The sequence below is a fragment of the Oncorhynchus mykiss genome, chromosome 9 (genome assembly GCF_057628025.1).
Source record: "Oncorhynchus mykiss isolate SJ-2025 chromosome 9, ASM5762802v1, whole genome shotgun sequence".
NCBI lineage: Eukaryota > Metazoa > Chordata > Actinopteri > Salmoniformes > Salmonidae > Oncorhynchus > Oncorhynchus mykiss.
The window spans coordinates 6,655,549-6,677,380 of NC_143030.1; the positions used below are offsets into that span (position 1 = coordinate 6,655,549).

Here is a 21,832-nt window from a genome sequence, read left to right on the forward strand (position 1 = left end):
AGGTCTCGTGTCTGACTGCTCCTATTTCCTTTAGGTCTCCTGTCTGACTGGACCCATTTCCTTTAGGTCTCCTGTCTGACTGGGCCCATTTCCTTTAGGTCTCCTGTCTGACTGGGCCCATATCCTTTAGGTCTCGTGTCTGACTGCTCCTATTTCCTTTAGGTCTCCTGTCTGACTGGACCCATTTCCTTTAGGTCTCGTGTCTGACTGCTCCTATTTCCTTTAGGTCTCCTGTCTGACTGGGCCCATTTCCTTTAGGTCTCGTGTCTGACTGCTCCTATTTCCTTTAGGTCTCCTGTCTGACTGGGCCCATTTCCTTTAGGTCTCCTGTCTGACTGGACCCATTTACTTTCAGTCTCCTGTCTGACTGGGCCCATTTCCTTTAGGTCTCCTGTCTGACTGGGCCTATTTCCTTTCAGTCTCCTGTCTGACTGGGCCCATTTCCTTTAGGTCTCCTGTCTGACTGGGCCCATATCCTTTAGGTCTCGTGTCTGACTGCTCCTATTTCCTTTAGGTCTCCTGTCTGACTGGGCCTATTTCCTTTCAGTCTCCTGTCTGACTGGACCCATTTCCTTTCAGTCTCCTGTCTGACTGGGCCCATTTCCTTTAGGTCTCCTGTCTGACTGGGCCTATTTCCTTTCAGTCTCCTGTCTGACTGGGCCCATTTCCTTTAGGTCTCCTGTCTGACTGGGCCCATATCCTTTAGGTCTTGTGTATGACTGCTCCTATTTCCTTTAGGTCTCCTGTCTGACTGGGCATATTTCCTTTCAGTCTCCTGTCTGACTGGGCCCATTTCCTTTAGGTCTCCTGTCTGACTGGGCCTATTTCCTTTCAGTCTCCTGTCTGACTGGGCCCATTTCCTTTAGGTCTCCTGTCTGACTGGGCCCATATCCTTTAGGTCTCCTGTCTGACTGGGCCCATTTCCTTTCAGTCTCCTGTCTGACTGGGCCCATTTCCTTTAGGTCTCCTGTCTGACTGGGCCCATTTCCTTTAGGTCTCCTGTCTGACTGGGCCTATTTCCTTTCAGTCTCCTGTCTGACTGGGCCCATTTCCTTTAGGTCTCCTGTCTGACTGGGCCTATTTCCTTTCAGTCTCCTGTCTGACTGGGCCCATTTCCTTTAGGTCTCCTGTCTGACTGGGCCCATATCCTTTAGGTCTCCTGTCTGACTGGGCCCATTTCCTTTCAGTCTCCTGTCTGACTGGGCCCATTTCCTTTAGGTCTCCTGTCTGACTGGGCCCATATCCTTTAGGTCTCCTGTCTGACTGGGCCCATTTCCTTTCAGTCTCCTGTCTGACTGGGCCCATTTCCTTTAGGTCTCCTGTCTGACTGGGCGCATTTCCTTTAGGTCTCCTGTCTGACTGGGCCCATTTCCTTTAGGTCTCCTGTCTGACTGGGCCCATATCCTTTAGGTCTCCTGTCTGACTGGGCCCATTTCCTTTTTAGGTCTCCTGTCTGACTGGGCCCATTTCCTTTAGGTCTCCTGTCTGACTGGGCCCATTTCCTTTAGGTCTCCTGTCTGACTGGGCCCATTTCCTTTAGGTCTCCTGTCTGACTGGACCCATTTCCTTTTTAGGTCTCCTGTCTGACTGGACCCATTTCCTTTCAGTCTCTTGTCTGACTGGGCCCATTTCCTTTTTAGGTCTCCTGTCTGACTGGACCCATTTCCTTTTTAGGTCTCCTGTCTGACTGGACCCATTTCCTTTTTAGGTCTCCTGTCTGACTGGACCCATTTCCTTTTTAGGTCTCCTGTCTGACTGGACCCATTTCCTTTAGGTCTCCTGTCTGACTGGACCCATATCCTTTAGGTCTCTTGTCTGACTGGACCCATTTCCTTTAGGTCTCTTGTCTGACTGGACCCATTTCCTTTAGGTCTCCTGTCTGACTGGGCCCATATCCTTTAGGTCTCCTGTCTGACTGGACCCATTTCCTTTTTAGGTCTCCTGTCTGACTGGACCCATTTCCTTTTTAGGTCTCCTGTCTGACTGGACCCATTTCCTTTAGGTCTCCTGTCTGACTGGACCCATTTCCTTTAGGTCTCGTGTCTGACTGGGCCCATTTCCTTTAGGTCTCCTGTCTGACTGGGCCCATTTCCTTTAGGTCTCCTGTCTGACTGGGCCCATTTCCTTTAGGTCTCCTGTCTGACTGGACCCATTTCCTTTAGGTCTCCTGTCTGACTGGGCCCATTTCCTTTCAGTCTCCTGTCTGACTGGGCCCATATCCTTTAGGTCTCGTGTCTGACTGCTCCTATTTCCTTTAGGTCTCCTGTCTGACTGGGCCCATATCCTTTAGGTCTCGTGTCTGACTGCTCCTATTTCCTTTAGGTCTCCTGTCTGACTGGACCCATTTCCTTTAGGTCTCGTGTCTGACTGCTCCTATTTCCTTTAGGTCTCCTGTCTGACTGGACCCATTTCCTTTAGGTCTCCTGTCTGACTGGGCCCATTTCCTTTAGGTCTCCTGTCTGACTGGGCCCATATCCTTTAGGTCTCGTGTCTGACTGCTCCTATTTCCTTTAGGTCTCCTGTCTGACTGGACCCATTTCCTTTAGGTCTCGTGTCTGACTGCTCCTATTTCCTTTAGGTCTCCTGTCTGACTGGGCCCATTTCCTTTAGGTCTCGTGTCTGACTGCTCCTATTTCCTTTAGGTCTCCTGTCTGACTGGGCCCATTTCCTTTAGGTCTCCTGTCTGACTGGACCCATTTACTTTCAGTCTCCTGTCTGACTGGGCCCATTTCCTTTAGGTCTCCTGTCTGACTGGGCCTATTTCCTTTCAGTCTCCTGTCTGACTGGGCCCATTTCCTTTAGGTCTCCTGTCTGACTGGGCCCATATCCTTTAGGTCTCGTGTCTGACTGCTCCTATTTCCTTTAGGTCTCCTGTCTGACTGGGCCTATTTCCTTTCAGTCTCCTGTCTGACTGGACCCATTTCCTTTCAGTCTCCTGTCTGACTGGGCCCATTTCCTTTAGGTCTCCTGTCTGACTGGGCCTATTTCCTTTCAGTCTCCTGTCTGACTGGGCCCATTTCCTTTAGGTCTCCTGTCTGACTGGGCCCATATCCTTTAGGTCTCGTGTCTGACTGCTCCTATTTCCTTTAGGTCTCCTGTCTGACTGGGCCTATTTCCTTTCAGTCTCCTGTCTGACTGGACCCATTTCCTTTCAGTCTCCTGTCTGACTGGGCCCATTTCCTTTAGGTCTCCTGTCTGACTGGGCCTATTTCCTTTCAGTCTCCTGTCTGACTGGGCCCATTTCCTTTAGGTCTCCTGTCTGACTGGGCCCATATCCTTTAGGTCTCGTGTCTGACTGGGCCCATTTCCTTTCAGTCTCCTGTCTGACTGGGCCCATTTCCTTTAGGTCTCCTGTCTGACTGGGCCTATTTCCTTTCAGTCTCCTGTCTGACTGGGCCCATTTCCTTTAGGTCTCCTGTCTGACTGGGCCTATTTCCTTTCAGTCTCCTGTCTGACTGGGTCCATTTCCTTTAGGTCTCCTGTCTGACTGGGCCCATATCCTTTAGGTCTCCTGTCTGACTGGGCCCATTTCCTTTCAGTCTCCTGTCTGACTGGGCCCATTTCCTTTAGGTCTCCTGTCTGACTGGGCCCATATCCTTTAGGTCTCCTGTCTGACTGGGCCCATTTCCTTTCAGTCTCCTGTCTGACTGGGCCCATTTCCTTTAGGTCTCCTGTCTGACTGGGCCCATTTCCTTTAGGTCTCTTGTCTGACTGGGCCCATTTCCTTTCAGTCTCCTGTCTGACTGGGCCCATTTCCTTTCAGTCTCCTGTCTGACTGGGCCCATTTCCTTTCAGTCTCCTGTCTGACTGGGCCCATTTCCTTTAGGTCTCCTGTCTGACTGGACCCATTTCCTTTAGGTCTCTTGTCTGACTGGGCCCATTTCCTTTAGGTCTCCTGTCTGACTGGGCCCATATCCTTTAGGTCTCCTGTCTGACTGGGCCCATTTCCTTTAGGTCTCCTGTCTGACTGGGCCCATTTCCTTTAGGTCTCCTGTCTGACTGGGCCCATTTCCTTTAGGTCTCCTGTCTGACTGGGCCCATTTCCTTTCAGTCTCCTGTCTGACTGGGCCCATATCCTTTAGGTCTCCTGTCTGACTGGGCCCATTTCCTTTAGGTCTCCTGTCTGACTGGGCCCATTTCCTTTAGGTCTCCTGTCTGACTGGGCCCATTTCCTTTAGGTCTCCTGTCTGACTGGGCCCATTTCCTTTAGGTCTCTTGTCTGACTGGGCCCATTTCCTTTAGGTCTCTTGTCTGACTGGGCCCATTTCCTTTAGGTCTCTTGTCTGACTGGGCCCATTTCCTTTAGGTCTCCTGTCTGACTGGGCCCATTTCCTTTAGGTCTCCTGTCTGACTGGGCCCATTTCCTTTAGGTCTCGTGTCTGACTGGGCCCATTTCCTTTAGGTCTCGTGTCTGACTGGGCCCATTTCCTTTAGGTCTCCTGTCTGACTGGGCCCATTTCCTTTAGGTCTCTTGTCTGACTGGGCCCATTTCCTTTAGGTCTCTTGTCTGACTGGGCCCATATCCTTTAGGTCTCCTGTCTGACTGGGCCCATTTCCTTTAGGTCTCGTGTCTGACTGGGCCCATATCCTTTAGGTCTCCTGTCTGACTGGGCCCATTTCCTTTAGGTCTCCTGTCTGACTGGGCCCATATCCTTTAGGTCTCGTGTCTGACTGGGCCCATTTCCTTTAGGTCTCGTGTCTGACTGGGCCCATTTCCTTTAGGTCTCCTGTCTGACTGGGCCCATATCCTGTTAGTCAAACTAGTTTATTTCTTGTTCCTTTTCTACATATGTAGTGTTTTTGAAATGAACACCCATTTGATAACTTGTGTGAATGTGACCAGGTGTGACCAGGTGTGGCTACATACACCTCTCTACTGTCCAAAACCTCACCGTGTTCTGTCTCTCTCTCCTCTCCAAAACCTCACCGTGTTCTGTCTCTCTCTCCTGTCCAAAACCTCACCGTGTTCTGTCTCTCTCCTGTCCAAAACCTCACCGTGTTCTGTCTCCTATCCAAAACCTCACCGTGTTCTGTCTCTCTCCTGTCCAAAACCTCACCGTGTTCTGTCTCTCTCCTGTCCAAAACCTCACTGTGTTCTGTCTCTCTCCTGTCCAAAACCTCACTGTGTTCTGTCTCTCTCTCCTGTCCAAAACCTCACCGTGTTCTGTCTCTCTCCTGTCCAAAACCTCCCCGTGTTCTGTCTCTCTCCTGTCCAAAACCTCACTGTGTTCTGTCTCTCTCCTGTCCAAAACCTCACCGTGTTCTGTCTCTCTCTCCTGTCCAAAACCTCACCGTGTTCTGTCTCTCTCCTGTCCAAAACCTCACCGTGTTCTGTCTCTCTCCTGTCCAAAACCTCACCGGGTTCTGTCTCTCTCCTGTCCAAAACCTCACCGTGTTCTGTCTCTCTCCTGTCCAAAACCTCACCGGGTTCTGTCTCTCTCCTGTCCAAAACCTCACCGGGTTCTGTCTCTCTCCTGTCCAAAACCTCACCGGGTTCTGTCTCTCTCCTGTCCAAAACCTCACCGTGTTCTGTCTCTCTCCTGTCCAGAACCTCACTGTGTTCTGTCTCTCTCCTGTCCAAAACCTCACCGTGTTCTCTCTCTCCTGTCCAAAACCTCACCGTGTTCTGTCTCTCTGTTCGTTGTTCACAGAAGAAGGTTAAGAAGGGGTCCATCGACCTGCAAAAAGTCAGGTGTGTGGAGATCGTGAAGAATGACGGAGTCATACCCTGTCAGAACAAATATCCCTTCCAGGTGTGGTGTTACATATACAGCCAGTATGATGGGTAGACCCCCCCCCCCCCCCTCTACTAGGTGGTGTGTTAGTGTACAGTGTTAATGGTGCCCCCCCCCCTCCTCTACTAGGTGGTGTGTTAGTGTACAGTGTTAATGATGCCCCCCCCCCCCCCTTTACTAGGTGGTGTGTTAGTGTACAGTGTTAATGATGCCCCCCCCCCCCCCCCCCCCCCCTCTACTAGGTGGTGTGTTAGTGTACAGTGTTAATGGTGCCCCCACCCTCTACTAGGTGGTGTGTTAGTGTACAGTCTTAATGGTGCCCCCCCCCCCCCCTCTACTAGGTGGTGTGTTAGTGTACAGTGTTAATGGTGCCCCCCCCCCCCCCTCCTCTACTAGGTGGTGTGTTAGTGTACAGTGTTAATGGTGCCCCCCCCCCCCCCCTCTACTAGGTGGTGTGTTAGTGTACAGTCTTAATGGTGCCCCCCCCCCCCCCCTCTACTAGGTGGTGTGTTAGTGTACAGTGTTAATGATGACCCCCCCTCCTCTACTAGGTGGTGTGTTAGTGTACAGTGTTAATGGTGCCCCCCCCCCCCTCCTCTACTAGGTGTGTTAGTGTACAGTGTTAATGGTCCCCCCCCCCTCTACTAGGTGGTGTGTTAGTGTACAGTGTTAATGGTTCCCCCCCCTTTACTAGGTGGTGTGTTAGTGTACAGTGTTAATGGTTCCCCCCCCTTTACTAGGTGGTGTGTTAGTGTACAGTGTTAATGGTTCCCCCCCTCTACTAGGTGGTGTGTTAGTGTACAGTGTTAATGGTTCCCCCCCCTTTACTAGGTGGTGTGTTAGTGTACAGTGTTAATGATGGCCTCACCCCCCCCCCCCCCCTCCTCTACTAGGTGGTGTGTTAGTGTACAGTGTTAATGGTGCCCCCCCCCCCCCTCCTCTACTAGGTGGTGTGTTAGTGTACAGTGTTAATGGTGCCCCCCCCCCCCCCCCTCCTCTACTAGGTGGTGTGTTAGTGTACAGTGTTAATGGTGCCCCCCCCCCCCCCCTCTACTAGGTGGTGTGTTAGTGTACAGTGTTAATGGTGCCCCCCCCTCCTCTACTAGGTGGTGTGTTAGTGTACAGTGTTAATGATGACCCCCCCTCCTCTACTAGGTGGTGTGTTAGTGTACAGTGTTAATGGTGCCCCCCCCCCCCTCCTCTACTAGGTGTGTTAGTGTACAGTGTTAATGGTCCCCCCCCCTCTACTAGGTGGTGTGTTAGTGTACAGTGTTAATGGTTCCCCCCCCCTTTACTAGGTGGTGTGTTAGTGTACAGTGTTAATGGTTCCCCCCCCTTTACTAGGTGGTGTGTTAGTGTACAGTGTTAATGGTTCCCCCCCCTTTACTAGGTGGTGTGTTAGTGTACAGTGTTAATGATGGCCTCACCCCCCCCCCCCCCTCCTCTACTAGGTGGTGTGTTAGTGTACAGTGTTAATGGTGCCCCCCCCCCCTCCTCTACTAGGTGGTGTGTTAGTGTACAGTGTTAATGGTGCCCCCCCCCCCTCCTCTACTAGGTGGTGTGTTAGTGTACAGTGTTAATGGTGCCCCCCCCCCCCTCCTCTACTAGGTGGTGTGTTAGTGTACAGTGTTAATGGTGCCCCCCCCCCCCCTCCTCTACTAGGTGGTGTGTTAGTGTACAGTGTTAATGGTGCCCCCCCCCCCTCCTCTACTAGGTGGTGTGTTAGTGTACAGTGTTAATGGTGCCCCCCCCTCCTCTACTAGGTGGTGTGTTAGTGTACAGTGTTAATGGTGTGCCCCCCCCTACTAGGTGGTGTGTTAGTGTACAGTGTTAATGGTGTGCCCCCCCGTACTAGGTGGTGTGTACAGTGTTAATGGTGTGCCCCCCCCTACTAGGTGGTGTGTACAGTGTTAATGGTGTGCCCCCCCCTACTAGGTGGTGTGTACAGTGTTAATGGTGGCCTCACCCCCCCCCCCCCAGGTGGTGTGTTAGTGTACAGTGTTAATGGTGTGCCCCCCCCTACTAGGTGGTGTGTACAGTGTTAATGGTGTGCCCCCCCCCCTCCTAGGTGGTGTATGACACAAGCACTCTCTATGTATTTGCTCCCAGCTATGAGAGTAGGAGGACCTGGGTCCAAAACATTAAGGAAGGTCAGTGACTAGCTTTTTTTTTCCAATTTGTTTTATTTGTATAAATCATCTAGTTATTGTATCCTATGCTACACTGTAAACTCTGTCTGTTGTTGTCCCAGCATACAGATGTAGAATCTTAATTTGAGCCAGTTTGCTGCAGCAGGGAAATAATGTGGATTATCATTAATCGACATTGTTTTGTAGGGGTTGATAGATTTTTTTTGTTGTTAGGGCAAAGCAAGTCTCTTTTTAAAGTAGAAATCACGATGCTTTTAGAAGGTTTTCTTTTCTTTAAAAAATTGTAAAACCTCGAATACTATAACAGTTGTGCAGGAAAATTGTCAGTAACAAAAGAGTGATCAAATTAAGATCCTTCATCTGTAGGTCGGTGTATGTTGTTTTTATCGGGTAATCTGATTAACCAGATGTTTTTCCTATCTCTTGTGTTGATGTTGGATGTATTTCAGAGATCAGGGACAACTCGTTGATCGTTGCTAAGTTCCATCCTCAGTTCTGGATGGAAGGCGTGTGGCTGTGCTGTCGTCAGGCAGAGAAACTGGCCCCGGGCTGTGAGGAGTACAACCTGTTTGGAGACCGTGAGATCTATCCCCTCTTCTCATTTTTTATTTTATTTTATAAAAAAAAAAAAAAAATTAACCTTTATTTAACTAGGCAAGTCAGTTAAGAACAAATTCTTATTTTCAATGACGGCCTAGGGACAGTGGGTTAACTGCCTGTTCAGGGGCAGAACGACAGATTTGTACCTTGTCAGCTCGGGGATTTGAACTTGCAACCTTCCAGTCCAACACTCTAAACCACTAGGCTACCCTGCCGCCCCATTGCCAGAAGTATGTGGACACCCTTTCAAATGAACGGCTTTGGCTATTTCAGTCGCTGACAGGAGTATACAACCGTACACACAGCCATGTACAACCACAATTGATGTAACCAAAGGTTTTGGGGATTAACGGTACATTTTACTACTGGTGAATTTTATAAAAATAAAAGCATCTAACAGTAAACAGTTCACATAATGAAATAATGAATGGTAGGCGGGACACCCGTTCTGGAGAGAGACTTGCCTATACAGTCGCCACACACACCACCCCTTCTTCTTCTTCTTCTTCTTCTTCTTGTCTCAACATTTTAAAACATTTTTATACTCGACACATTTTTTTGAGATGCTTTTCACTGACAGCCGCAACTCAATAATCCGTCTATTGCCATGTGGGCGGCAGGGTAGCCTAGTGGTTAGAGTGTAGAGGTGGTAGGGTAGCCTAGTGGTTAGTGTCTGGGTGGCAGGTAGCCTAGTGGTTAGAGTGTAGGGGCGGCAGGGTAGCCTAGTGGTTAGAGTGTAGAGGAGGTAGGGTAACCTAGTGGTTAGAGTGTAGGGGAGGTATGGTAGCCTAGTGGTTAGAGTGTAGAGGAGGTAGGGTAACCTAGTGGTTAGAGTGTAGAGGAGGTATGGTAGCCTAGTGGTTAGAGTGTAGAGGAGGTAGGGTAACCTAGTGGTTAGAGTGTAGGGGAGGTATGGTAGCCTAGTGGTTAGAGTGTAGAGGTGGTATGGTAGCCTAGTGGTTAGTGTAGAGGAGGTAGGGTAGCCTAGTGGTTAGAGTGTAGAGGAGGTAGGGTAACCTAGTGGTTAGAGTGTAGAGGAGGTAGGGTAGCCTAGTGGTTAGAGTGTAGAGGAGGTAGGGTAACCTAGTGGTTAGAGTGTAGAGGCGGCAGGGTAGCCTAGTGGTTAGAGTGTGGAGGAGGTATGGTAGCCTAGTGGTTAGTGTAGAGGAGGTAGGGTAACCTAGTGGTTAGAGTGTAGAGGAGGTAGGGTAGCCTAGTGGTTAGAGTGTAGAGGAGGTAGGGTAACCTAGTGGTTAGAGTGTAGAGGTGGTATGGTAGCCTAGTGGTTAGAGTGTAGAGGAGGTAGGGTAACCTAGTGGTTAGAGTGTAGAGGAGGTAGGGTAGCCTAGTGGTTAGAGTGTAGAGGAGGTAGGGTAACCTAGTGGTTAGAGTGTAGAGGTGGTATGGTAGCCTAGTGGTTAGAGTGTAGAGGAGGTAGGGTAACCTAGTGGTTAGAGTGTAGAGGAGGTATGGTAGCCTAGTGGTTAGAGTGTAGAGGAGGTAGGGTAACCTAGTGGTTAGAGTGTAGAGGAGGTAGGGTAACCTAGTGGTTAGAGTGTAGAGGTGGTATGGTAGCCTAGTGGTTAGTGTAGAGGAGGTAGGGTAACCTAGTGGTTAGAGTGTAGAGGAGGTAGGGTAACCTAGTGGTTAGAGTGTAGAGGAGGTAGGGTAACCTAGTGGTTAGAGTGTAGAGGTGGTATGGTAGCCTAGTGGTTAGTGTAGAGGAGGTAGGGTAACCTAGTGGTTAGTGTAGAGGAGGTAGGGTAACCTAGTGGTTAGTGTAGAGGAGGTAGGGTAACCTAGTGGTTAGTGTAGAGGAGGTAGGGTAGCCTAGTGGTTAGAGTGTAGAGGAGGTAGGGTAACCTAGTGGTTAGAGTGTAGAGGTGGTATGGTAGCCTAGTGGTTAGTGTAGAGGAGGTAGGGTAACCTAGTGGTTAGAGTGTAGAGGAGGTAGGGTAACCTAGTGGTTAGAGTGTAGAGGAGGTAGGGTAACCTAGTGGTTAGAGTGTAGAGGAGGTAGGGTAACCTAGTGGTTAGAGTGTAGAGGAGGTAGGGTAGCCTAGTGGTTAGAGTGTAGAGGAGGTAGGGTAACCTAGTGGTTAGAGTGTAGAGGCGGCAGGGTAGCCTAGTGGTTAGAGTGTAGAGGAGGTAGGGTAACCTAGTGGTTAGAGTGTAGAGGAGGTAGGGTAACCTAGTGGTTAGAGTGTAGAGGAGGTAGGGTAGCCTAGTGGTTAGAGTGTAGAGGAGGTAGGGTAACCTAGTGGTTAGAGTGTAGAGGCGGCAGGGTAGCCTAGTGGTTAGAGTGTAGGGGAGGTATGGTAGCCTAGTGGTTAGAGTGTAGAGGAGGTAGGGTAACCTAGTGGTTAGAGTGTAGAGGAGGTAGGGTAACCTAGTGGTTAGAGTGTAGAGGAGGTAGGGTAACCTAGTGGTTAGAGTGTAGAGGAGGTAGGGTAGCCTAGTGGTTAGAGTGTAGAGGAGGTAGGGTAACCTAGTGGTTAGAGTGTAGAGGAGGTAGGGTAGCCTAGTGGTTAGAGTGTAGGGGAGGTATGGTAGCCTAGTGGTTAGAGTGTAGAGGAGGTAGGGTAGCCTAGTGGTTAGAGTGTAGGGGAGGTATGGTAGCCTAGTGGTTAGAGTGTAGAGGAGGTATGGTAGCCTAGTGGTTAGAGTGTAGAGGAGGTATGGTAGCCTAGTGGTTAGAGTGTAGAGGAGGTAGGGTAGCCTAGTGGTTAGAGTGTAGAGGCGGCAGGGTAGCCTAGTGGTTAGAGTGTAGAGGTGGTAGGGTAGCCTAGTGGTTAGAATGTAGGGGCGGCAGGGTAGCCTAGTGGTTAGAGTGTAGGGGAGGTAGGGTAGCTTAGTGGTTAGAGTGTAGAGGCGGTATGGTAACCTAGTGGTTAGAGTGTAGGGGAGGTAGGGTAGCTTAGTGGTTAGAGTGTAGAGGCGGCAGGGTAGCCTAGTGGTTAGAGCGTTGGACTAGTAACTGAAATGTTGCAAGTTCGCAATCCCCGAGCTGACAAGGTAAAAAAAATCTGTCGTTCTGCCCCTGAACAAGGCAGTTAACCCACTGTTCCTAGGCCGTCATTGAAAATAAGAATTTGGGCCTCCCGGGTGGTGCAGCGCCAGACTCTGGGTTCGCGCCCAGGCTCTGTCGTAAACCGGCCGCGACCGGGAGGTCCATTGGCCTAGCGTCGTCCGGGTTAGGGAGGGTTTGGCCGGTAGGGATGTCCTTGTCTCATCGCGCACCAGCAACTCCTGTGGCGGGCCGGGCACTGTGCGCGCTAACTAAGGTCGCCAGGTGCACAGTGTTTCCTCCGACACATTGGTGCAGCTGGCTTCCGGGTTGGATGCGCGCTGTGTTAAGAAGCAGTGCGGCTTGGTTGGGTTGTGTATCGGAGGACACATGACTTTCAACCTTCGTCTCTCCTGAGCCCGTACGGGAGTTGTAGCGATGAGACAAGATCGTAATTACTAACAATTGGATACCATGAAATTGGGGGTAAAAAAAAATAAAAATAAGAAAATAAGAATTTGTTCTTAACTGACTTGCCTAGTTAAATAAAAAATCTAATAAATGTGTTTTGCATCCAATTGCGGGCTTCCCAAATATGCAAAAACCTACGAGCTTGTGATTTTTGAAACAAGCCACGGCAACAACAACAAAATCAAATAAGCTAATAATCCTCGATTCCTCCATGGAATCAAGTGATGCTTTTTTTTGCCTACTGACATGAATTTATTTCAACCAAATATGCAGGTTTAAAAAAAATCAACTTCTTTTGTATTGATTTTAAGAAAGGCACTGAAAGTACACAGCATTGATACATTTGTGCAACGATTGTGCTTTTTTCACGAATGCGCTTTTGTTAAAACATCACCCGTTTGGCGAAGATGAAGTAGACTGTGATTCAATGATAAATTAACAGGCACCGCATTGATTATATGCAATGCAGGACAAGCTAGTTAACTACACATGGTTGACGATATTACTAGGTTAACTAGTGATTATGTGAAGATTGATTGTTTTTGCATGAGATACGTTCAATGCTAGCTAGCAACTTACCGTGGCTCCTTGCAGTCACAAGGTCCTTTTGATGCTGCACTCGCGTAACAGGTGGTCAGCCTGCACGTCTGTGATCTGTCTCCTCGTGGATTGCAATGTAATCGGCCATAATTGGCATCCAAAAAAGGCAGATTACCGATTTGTTATGAAAACTTGAAATCGTCCCTAATTAAATTGGCCATGCCACCAGCAAAGCACCCCCACAAGAGCAGTGATACTAGCAAGAGCAGTGATACTAGCTAGAGCAGTGATACTAGCTAGAGCAGTGATACTAGCAAGAGCAGTGATACTGGCAAGAGCAGTGATACTGGCTAGAGCAGTGATACTGTGATACTAGCAAGAGCAGTGATACAGTGATACTAGCAAGAGCAGTGATACTAGCAAGAGCAGTGATACTAGCTAGAGCAGTGATACTAGCTAGAGCAGTGATACTAGCAAGAGCAGTGATACTGGCAAGAGCAGTGATACTGGCAAGAGCAGTGATACTGTGATACTAGCAAGAGCAGTGATACTGGCAAGAGCAGTGATACTGGCAAGAGCAGTGATACTAGCAAGAGCAGTGATACTGTGATACTAGCTAGAGCAGTGATACTAGCAAGAGCAGTGATACTGGCAAGAGCAGTGATACTAGCAAGAGCAGTGATACTAGCAAGAGCAGTGATACTAGCAAGAGCAGTGATACCAGCAAGAGCTGTGATACTAGCTAGAGCAGTGATACTGTGATACTAGCTAGAGCAGTGATACTGTGATACTAGCAAGAGCAGTGATACTGTGATACTAGCAATAGCAGTGATACTGTGATACTAGCAAGAGCAGTGATACTGTGATACCAGCAAGAGCAGTGATACCAGCTAGAGCAGTGATACCAGCAAGAGCTGTGATACTAGCTAGAGCAGTGATACTGTGATACTAGCTAGAGCAGTGATACTGTGATACTAGCAAGAGCAGTGATACTGTGATACTAGCAATAGCAGTGATACTGTGATACTAGCAAGAGCAGTGATACTGTGATACTAGCAAGAGCAGTGATACTGCGATACTAGCTAGAGCAGTGATGCTGTGATACTAGCAAGAGCAGTGATACTGTGATACTAGCTAGAGCAGTGATACTAGCTAGAGCAGTGATACTAGCTAGAGCAGTGATACTAGCTAGAGCAGTGATACTAGCTAGAGCAGGGATACTGTGATACTAGCTAGAGCAGTGATACTGTGATACTAGCTAGAGCAGTGATACTGTGATACTAGCTAGAGCAGTGATACTGTGATACTAGCTAGAGCAGTGATACTAGCAAGAGCAGTGATACTGTGATACTAGCTAGAGCAGTGATACTAGCAAGAGCAGTGATACTGGCAAGAGCAGTGATACTGGCAAGAGCAGTGATACTAGCAAGAGCAGTGATACTAGCAAGAGCAGTGATACTAGCAAGAGCAGTGATACTGTGATACCAGCTAGAGCAGTGATACCAGCAAGAGCTGTGATACTAGCTAGAGCAGTGATACTGTGATACTAGCTAGAGCAGTGATACTGTGATACTAGCAAGAGCAGTGATACTGTGATACTAGCAATAGCAGTGATACTGTGATACTAGCAAGAGCAGTGATACTGTGATACTAGCAAGAGCAGTGATACTGCGATACTAGCTAGAGCAGTGATGCTGTGATACTAGCAAGAGCAGTGATACTAGCTAGAGCAGTGATACTAGCTAGAGCAGTGATACTAGCTAGAGCAGTGATACTAGCTAGAGCAGTGATACTAGCTAGAGCAGGGATACTGTGATACTAGCTAGAGCAGTGATACTGTGATACTAGGTAGAGCAGTGATACTGTGATACTAGCTAGAGCAGTGATACTGTGATACTAGCTAGAGCAGTGATACTAGCAAGAGCAGTGATACTGTGATACTAGCTAGAGCAGTGATACTAGCTAGAGCAGTGATACTAGCTAGAGCAGTGATACTGTGATACTAGCTAGAGCAGTGATACTGTGATACTAGCAAGAGCAGTGATACTGTGATACTAGCTAGAGCAGTGATACTAGCTAGAGCAGTGATACTGTGATACTAGCTAGAGCAGTGATACTGTGATACTAGCCAGAGCAGTGATACTAGCTAGAGCAGTGATACTAGCTAGAGCAGTGATACTGTGATACTAGCAAGAGCTGTGATACTAGCAAGAGCAGTGATACTGTGATACTAGCTAGAGCAGTGATACTAGCAAGAGCAGTGATACAGTGATACTAGCTAGAGCAGTGATACTAGCTAGAGCAGTGATACTATCTAGAGCAGTGATACTGTGATACTAGCTAGAGCAGTGATACTGTGATACTAGCAAGAGCAGTGATACAGTGATACTAGCAAGAGCAGTGATACTGTGATACTAGCAAGAGCAGTGATACTAGCAAGAGCAGTGATACAGTGATACTAGCTAGAGCAGTGATACTAGCTAGAGCAGTGATACTATCTAGAGCAGTGATACTGTGATACTAGCTAGAGCAGTGATACTGTGATACTAGCAAGAGCAGTGATACAGTGATACTAGCAAGAGCAGTGATACTAGCAAGAGCAGTGATACTAGCAAGAGCAGTGATACTGTGATACTAGCAAGAGCAGTGATACTGCGATACTAGCTAGAGCAGTGATGCTGTGATACTAGCAAGAGCAGTGATACTAGCAAGAGCTGTGATACTAGCTAGAGCAGTGATACTAGCTAGAGCAGTGATACTAGCAAGAGCAGTGATACTGGCAAGAGCAGTGATACTAGCAAGAGCAGTGATACTAGCAAGAGCAGTGATACTAGCAAGAGCAGTGATACTGTGATACCAGCAAGAGCAGTGATACTAGCTAGAGCAGTGATACTAGCTAGAGCAGTGATACTGTGATACTAGCTAGAGCAGTGATACTGTGATACTAGCAAGAGCAGTGATACAGTGATACTAGCAAGAGCAGTGATACTAGCAAGAGCAGTGATACTAGCTAGAGCAGTGATACTAGCTAGAGCAGTGATACTAGCAAGAGCAGTGATACTGGCAAGAGCAGTGATACTGGCAAGAGCAGTGATACTGGCAAGAGCAGTGATACTAGCAAGAGCAGTGATACTGTGATACTAGCTAGAGCAGTGATACTAGCAAGAGCAGTGATACTGGCAAGAGCAGTGATACTAGCAAGAGCAGTGATACTAGCAAGAGCAGTGATACTAGCAAGAGCAGTGATACCAGCAAGAGCTGTGATACTAGCTAGAGCAGTGATACTGTGATACTAGCTAGAGCAGTGATACTGTGATACTAGCAAGAGCAGTGATACTGTGATACTAGCAATAGCAGTGATACTGTGATACTAGCAAGAGCAGTGATACTGTGATACCAGCAAGAGCAGTGATACCAGCTAGAGCAGTGATACCAGCAAGAGCTGTGATACTAGCTAGAGCAGTGATACTGTGATACTAGCTAGAGCAGTGATACTGTGATACTAGCTAGAGCAGTGATACTGTGATACTAGCAAGAGCAGTGATACTGTGATACTAGCAATAGCAGTGATACTGTGATACTAGCAAGAGCAGTGATACTGTGATACTAGCAAGAGCAGTGATGCTGTGATACTAGCAAGAGCAGTGATACTGTGATACTAGCTAGAGCAGTGATACTAGCTAGAGCAGTGATACTAGCTAGAGCAGTGATACTAGCTAGAGCAGGGATACTGTGATACTAGCTAGAGCAGTGATACTGTGATACTAGCAAGAGCAGTGATACTGTGATACTAGCAATAGCAGTGATACTGTGATACTAGCAAGAGCAGTGATACTGTGATACTAGCAAGAGCAGTGATACTGTGATACTAGCTAGAGCAGTGATGCTGTGATACTAGCAAGAGCAGTGATACTAGCTAGAGCAGTGATACTAGCTAGAGCAGTGATACTAGCTAGAGCAGTGATACTAGCTAGAGCAGTGATACTAGCTAGAGCAGGGATACTGTGATACTAGCTAGAGCAGTGATACTGTGATACTAGGTAGAGCAGTGATACTGTGATACTAGCTAGAGCAGTGATACTGTGATACTAGCTAGAGCAGTGATACTAGCAAGAGCAGTGATACTGTGATACTAGCTAGAGCAGTGATACTAGCTAGAGCAGTGATACTAGCTAGAGCAGTGATACTGTGATACTAGCTAGAGCAGTGATACTGTGATACTAGCAAGAGCAGTGATACTGTGATACTAGCTAGAGCAGTGATACTAGCTAGAGCAGTGATACTGTGATACTAGCTAGAGCAGTGATACTGTGATACTAGCCAGAGCAGTGATACTAGCTAGAGCAGTGATACTAGCTAGAGCAGTGATACTGTGATACTAGCAAGAGCTGTGATACTAGCAAGAGCAGTGATACTGTGATACTAGCTAGAGCAGTGATACTAGCAAGAGCAGTGATACAGTGATACTAGCTAGAGCAGTGATACTAGCTAGAGCAGTGATACTATCTAGAGCAGTGATACTGTGATACTAGCTAGAGCAGTGATACTGTGATACTAGCAAGAACAGTGATACTAGCAAGAGCAGTGATACTGTGATACTAGCAAGAGCAGTGATACTAGCAAGAGCAGTGATACAGTGATACTAGCTAGAGCAGTGATACTAGCTAGAGCAGTGATACTATCTAGAGCAGTGATACTGTGATACTAGCTAGAGCAGTGATACTGTGATACTAGCAAGAGCAGTGATACAGTGATACTAGCAAGAGCAGTGATACTAGCAAGAGCAGTGATACTGTGATACTAGCAAGAGCAGTGATACTGCGATACTAGCTAGAGCAGTGATGCTGTGATACTAGCAAGAGCAGTGATACTAGCTAGAGCAGTGATACTAGCTAGAGCAGTGATACTAGCTAGAGCAGTGATACTAGCAAGAGCAGTGATACTGGCAAGAGCAGTGATACTAGCAAGAGCAGTGATACTAGCAAGAGCAGTGATACTAGCAAGAGCAGTGATACTGTGATACCAGCAAGAGCAGTGATACCAGCAAGAGCAGTGATACCAGCTAGAGCAGTGATACCAGCAAGAGCTGTGATACTAGCTAGAGCAGTGATACTGTGATACTAGCTAGAGCAGTGATACTGTGATACTAGCAAGAGCAGTGATACTGTGATACTAGCAATAGCAGTGATACTAGCAAGAGCAGTGATACTGCGATACTAGCTAGAGCAGTGATGCTGTGATACTAGCAAGAGCAGTGATACTGTGATACTAGCAATAGCAGTGATACTAGCAAGAGCAGTGATACTGTGATACTAGCAAGAGCAGTGATACTGCGATACTAGCTAGAGCAGTGATGCTGTGATACTAGCAAGAGCAGTGATACTGTGATACTAGCTAGAGCAGTGATACTAGCTAGAGCAGTGATACTAGCTAGAGCAGTGATACTAGCTAGAGCAGTGATACTAGCTAGAGCAGTGATACTGTGATACTAGCTAGAGCAGTGATACTGTGATACTAGCTAGAGCAGTGATACTGTGATACTAGCTAGAGCAGTGATACTAGCAAGAGCAGTGATACTGTGATACTAGCTAGAGCAGTGATACTAGCTAGAGCAGTGATACTGTGATACTAGCTAGAGCAGTGATACTGTGATACTAGCAAGAGCAGTGATACTGTGATACTAGCTAGAGCAGTGATACTAGCTAGAGCAGTGATACTGTGATACTAGCTAGGGCAGTGATACTGTGATACTAGCCAGAGCAGTGATACTAGCTAGAGCAGTGATACTAGCTAGAGCAGTGATACTGTGATACTAGCAAGAGCAGTGATACTAGCTAGAGCAGTGATACTGTGATACTAGCTAGAGCAGTGATACTGTGATACTAGCAAGAGCAGTGATACTAGCAAGAGCAGTGATACTGTGATACTAGCTAGAGCAGTGATACTGTGATACTAGCTAGAGCAGTGATACTAGCTAGAGCAGTGATACTAGCTAGAGCAGTGATACTGTGATACTAGCTAGAGCAGTGATACTGTGATACTAGCTAGAGCAGTGATACTGTGATACTAGCAAGAGAAGTGATACTGTGATACTAGCTAGAGCAGTGATACTAGCTAGAGCAGTGATACTAGCTAGAGCAGTGATACTAGCAAGAGCTGTGATACTAGCAAGAGCTGTGATACTAGCAAGAGCTGTGATACTAGCAAGAGCAGTGATACTAGCAAGAGCAGTGATACTAGCTAGAGCTGTGATACTAGCTAGAGCAGTGATACTGTGATACTAGCAAGAGCAGTGATACTGTGATACTAGCTAGAGCAGTGATACTAGCTAGAGCAGTGATACTAGCAAGAGCTGTGATACTAGCAAGAGCTGTGATACTAGCAAGAGCTGTGATACTAGCAAGAGCTGTGATACTAGCAAGAGCAGTGATACTAGCAAGAGCAGTGATACTAGCTAGAGCAGTGATACTAGCAAGAGCAGTGATACTAGCAAGAGCTGTGATACTGTGATACTAGCTAGAGCAGTGATACTAGCTAGAGCAGTGATACTAGCAAGAGCTGTGATACTAGCAAGAGCTGTGATACTAGCAAGAGCAGTGATATTAGCAAGAGCTGTGATACTAGCAAGAGCAGTGATACTAGCTAGAGCAGTGAGCAGGGTTTTTCTTCTCTTAAAATGCTGAACGAAAATCATATTTCTGCTGTTACTGAGTCAAAATGTACACATATACAATTTTACTGCAATAAATGCTTAATTCTTCCAGGAGTTCATATTATATTAGACTGTGTGAGAGGTTCTAGACTTACAGTCGGTGTCCGTAGTTCAGTTAGGCTACTATTCCATTTAACCCATCTGAACAGTACAGTTCCTTTGACGTGCCATGTTGAAGTCCTCGTCTTGTGACCTGTCAACTAAGACTACTGTTCTATAACATTCGACTACTCTTACCATAGCAACACCCACCCGTAGCATGCGCTCCAGCAGGTATATCTCACTGGTCAGCCCTAAAGCCAACACTTCCTTTGGCCACCTTTCCTTCCAGTTCTCTGCTGCCAATGACTGGAACGAATTGCAAAAAATCGCTTAAGTTGGAGACATATCTCCCTCACTAACTTTAAGCATCAGCTATCTGAGCAGCTAACTGATCGCTGCAGCTGTACATAGCCCATCTGTAAATAGCCCATCCAACTACCTCATCCCCATATTGTTTTTATGTACTTTTTCTGCTCTTTTGCACACCAGTATTTCTATTTGCTCATCTATCACTCCAGTGTTAATTTTGATAAATTGTAATTACTTCACTACTATGGCCTATTTATTGCCTTTACCTCCTCACGCCATTTGCACACACTGTATATAGACTTTTCCACTGTATTATTGACTGTATGTTTGTTTATTCCATGTGTTTGTTTATTCCATGTGTTTGTTTATTCCATGTGTTTGTTTATTCCATGTGTTTGTTTATTCCATGTGTTTGTTTATTCCATGTGTTTGTTTATTCCATGTGTTTGTTTATTCCATGTGTTTGTTTATTCCATGTGTTTGTTTATTCCATGTGTTTGTTTATTCCATGTGTTTGTTTATTCCATGTGTAACTCTGTTGTTTGTGTCGAACTGCTTTACTTTATCTTGGCCATGTCGCAGTTGTAAATGAGAACTTGTTCTCATCTGGCCTACCTGGTTAAATAAAGGAGATATATATATATATATATATATATATATATATATATATATATATATATATATATATATATATATATATATATATATATATATATATATATATATATATATATATATATATATATATATATATATATATATATATATATATATATATGTAGTTATAGCACAGCGTTCACTTTTTTCTGACCAAAAGCATGTGGGTTATAAGTCAACCTATAGATCACGAATACACATATAGACACACACACACACACTCATGAGTACATGTTCTCTGTAGCTGTTGACTTTGAATAATGAAAGAACAATTCTCTTCTTCCTCTTTTCAGTTTCGAGGAAACTTCTTCCTCCCATACCTGGAGAGGAGGGCACAGGAAGGGTAAGAACACTGTTCATCTAGTTCCTCAATCGCTCTCTCACACACACACACACACACACACACACACACTTCGGAGTCATCCCACCTCAAAAAGCACAAGAAAGAGATTAAGACACCGACTATCTCAGATTGTTTTGAAATAGTGTCTGTAGTTGGAAACCGATACGATTAGCATTTCTGAAACATTATTTTGTTAAAATAAAATTGAAGCTAATTGAGTGCACCCAAATTGGCCATTTAAAAAAAAAAACATATATTTATATGATTCATATAATCTTCAATAAATATAGTGCCTAACATCCAATTTGGACCATAATTATTCCTAACAATGAGTAAGACTTGAGGAATCCAATACAAGTATCAAAAACCACCCAGGGACTCCCTCTCCCCCCCCCCCCCTGACACCAATCCAACCGCAACAACCAATATACAGTATCAGTTCTCTGTCTGACAAGTAATGCACGGACTTAATTCCGCTGAACAGGGGAAAATAAAAACATCAGCAGATTCCGATGGAATACATTACATAAGAGGAAGAAGCAATACTCCAAGCAACAACTCCATGCTACCTGCCAGACATAGAGAATTAATACTATATACTGGTTGTTGGGGTGGGGTGGGGTGGGGTGGGGGGGGGGGGGGGGGGTCCCATGGGGGGTCCCATGGGGAGCATTTGATACATTTTATTGGGCGTCGTTATCATTGTTATGAACACTTGTGGTCCAAATCGGATGTTAGGTGCAATTCAATTCGCTATTATTTCTCAGAGATCTAATTCATATTTAAACAAAATAATGTTACAGGAATGCTAATCTAAACCTGTTGCTAACTGCATAAACGATTTTCAGAACAATCTTGAGATGGTGGATGACATGGAATGACCCGATCTGCCTTCTAGAATTTCTGTTGTAATATTACTCTACAAATAATAAGCTATAACAAAAAATGTGTCGTCACCCTAGCAACAAGACAAGCTTGATACAACAAAAACAACAAAGTTAACAAATGTCCCTTCTCGCCCCTTCTCTCCTCCCTTTGTCCTCCTCCAGTCTCGTCGGCCTCCCCCTCCCCCTCCCCCCCCTCCCGTACACAGCCCTGATGATGGTAGTGGTGTCGAGGAGGTTGTGGTAGCTCTGTATGACTTCTTTGGTCCTGAACCACATGACCTGACTATGACCAAAGGAGCAGAATACGTCATACTGGAGAAATGTGACATCAACTGGTACAAGGCCCGCAACATATACGGGTCAGTACGGTGTGTATGTG

General features: G+C 46.6%; 1 protein-coding gene across 5 annotated transcripts in view; it reads left to right on the forward strand.

Annotated features, from left to right (window-relative positions):
* Positions 1-21,832, forward strand: part of tec (tec protein tyrosine kinase) — a 57,345-nt gene that overhangs the window by 12,148 nt on the left and 23,365 nt on the right. For all 5 annotated transcript variants that reach the window (XM_036987058.2, XM_090183360.1, XM_036987059.2 and 2 more), the window contains 5 exons: positions 5,652-5,753; positions 7,804-7,885; positions 8,335-8,463; positions 20,517-20,566; positions 21,616-21,812. In XM_036987058.2, the coding sequence (XP_036842953.2) occupies positions 5,652-5,753; positions 7,804-7,885; positions 8,335-8,463; positions 20,517-20,566; positions 21,616-21,812 (560 nt within the window). The remainder of the gene's footprint in view (positions 1-5,651; positions 5,754-7,803; positions 7,886-8,334; positions 8,464-20,516; positions 20,567-21,615; positions 21,813-21,832) is intronic.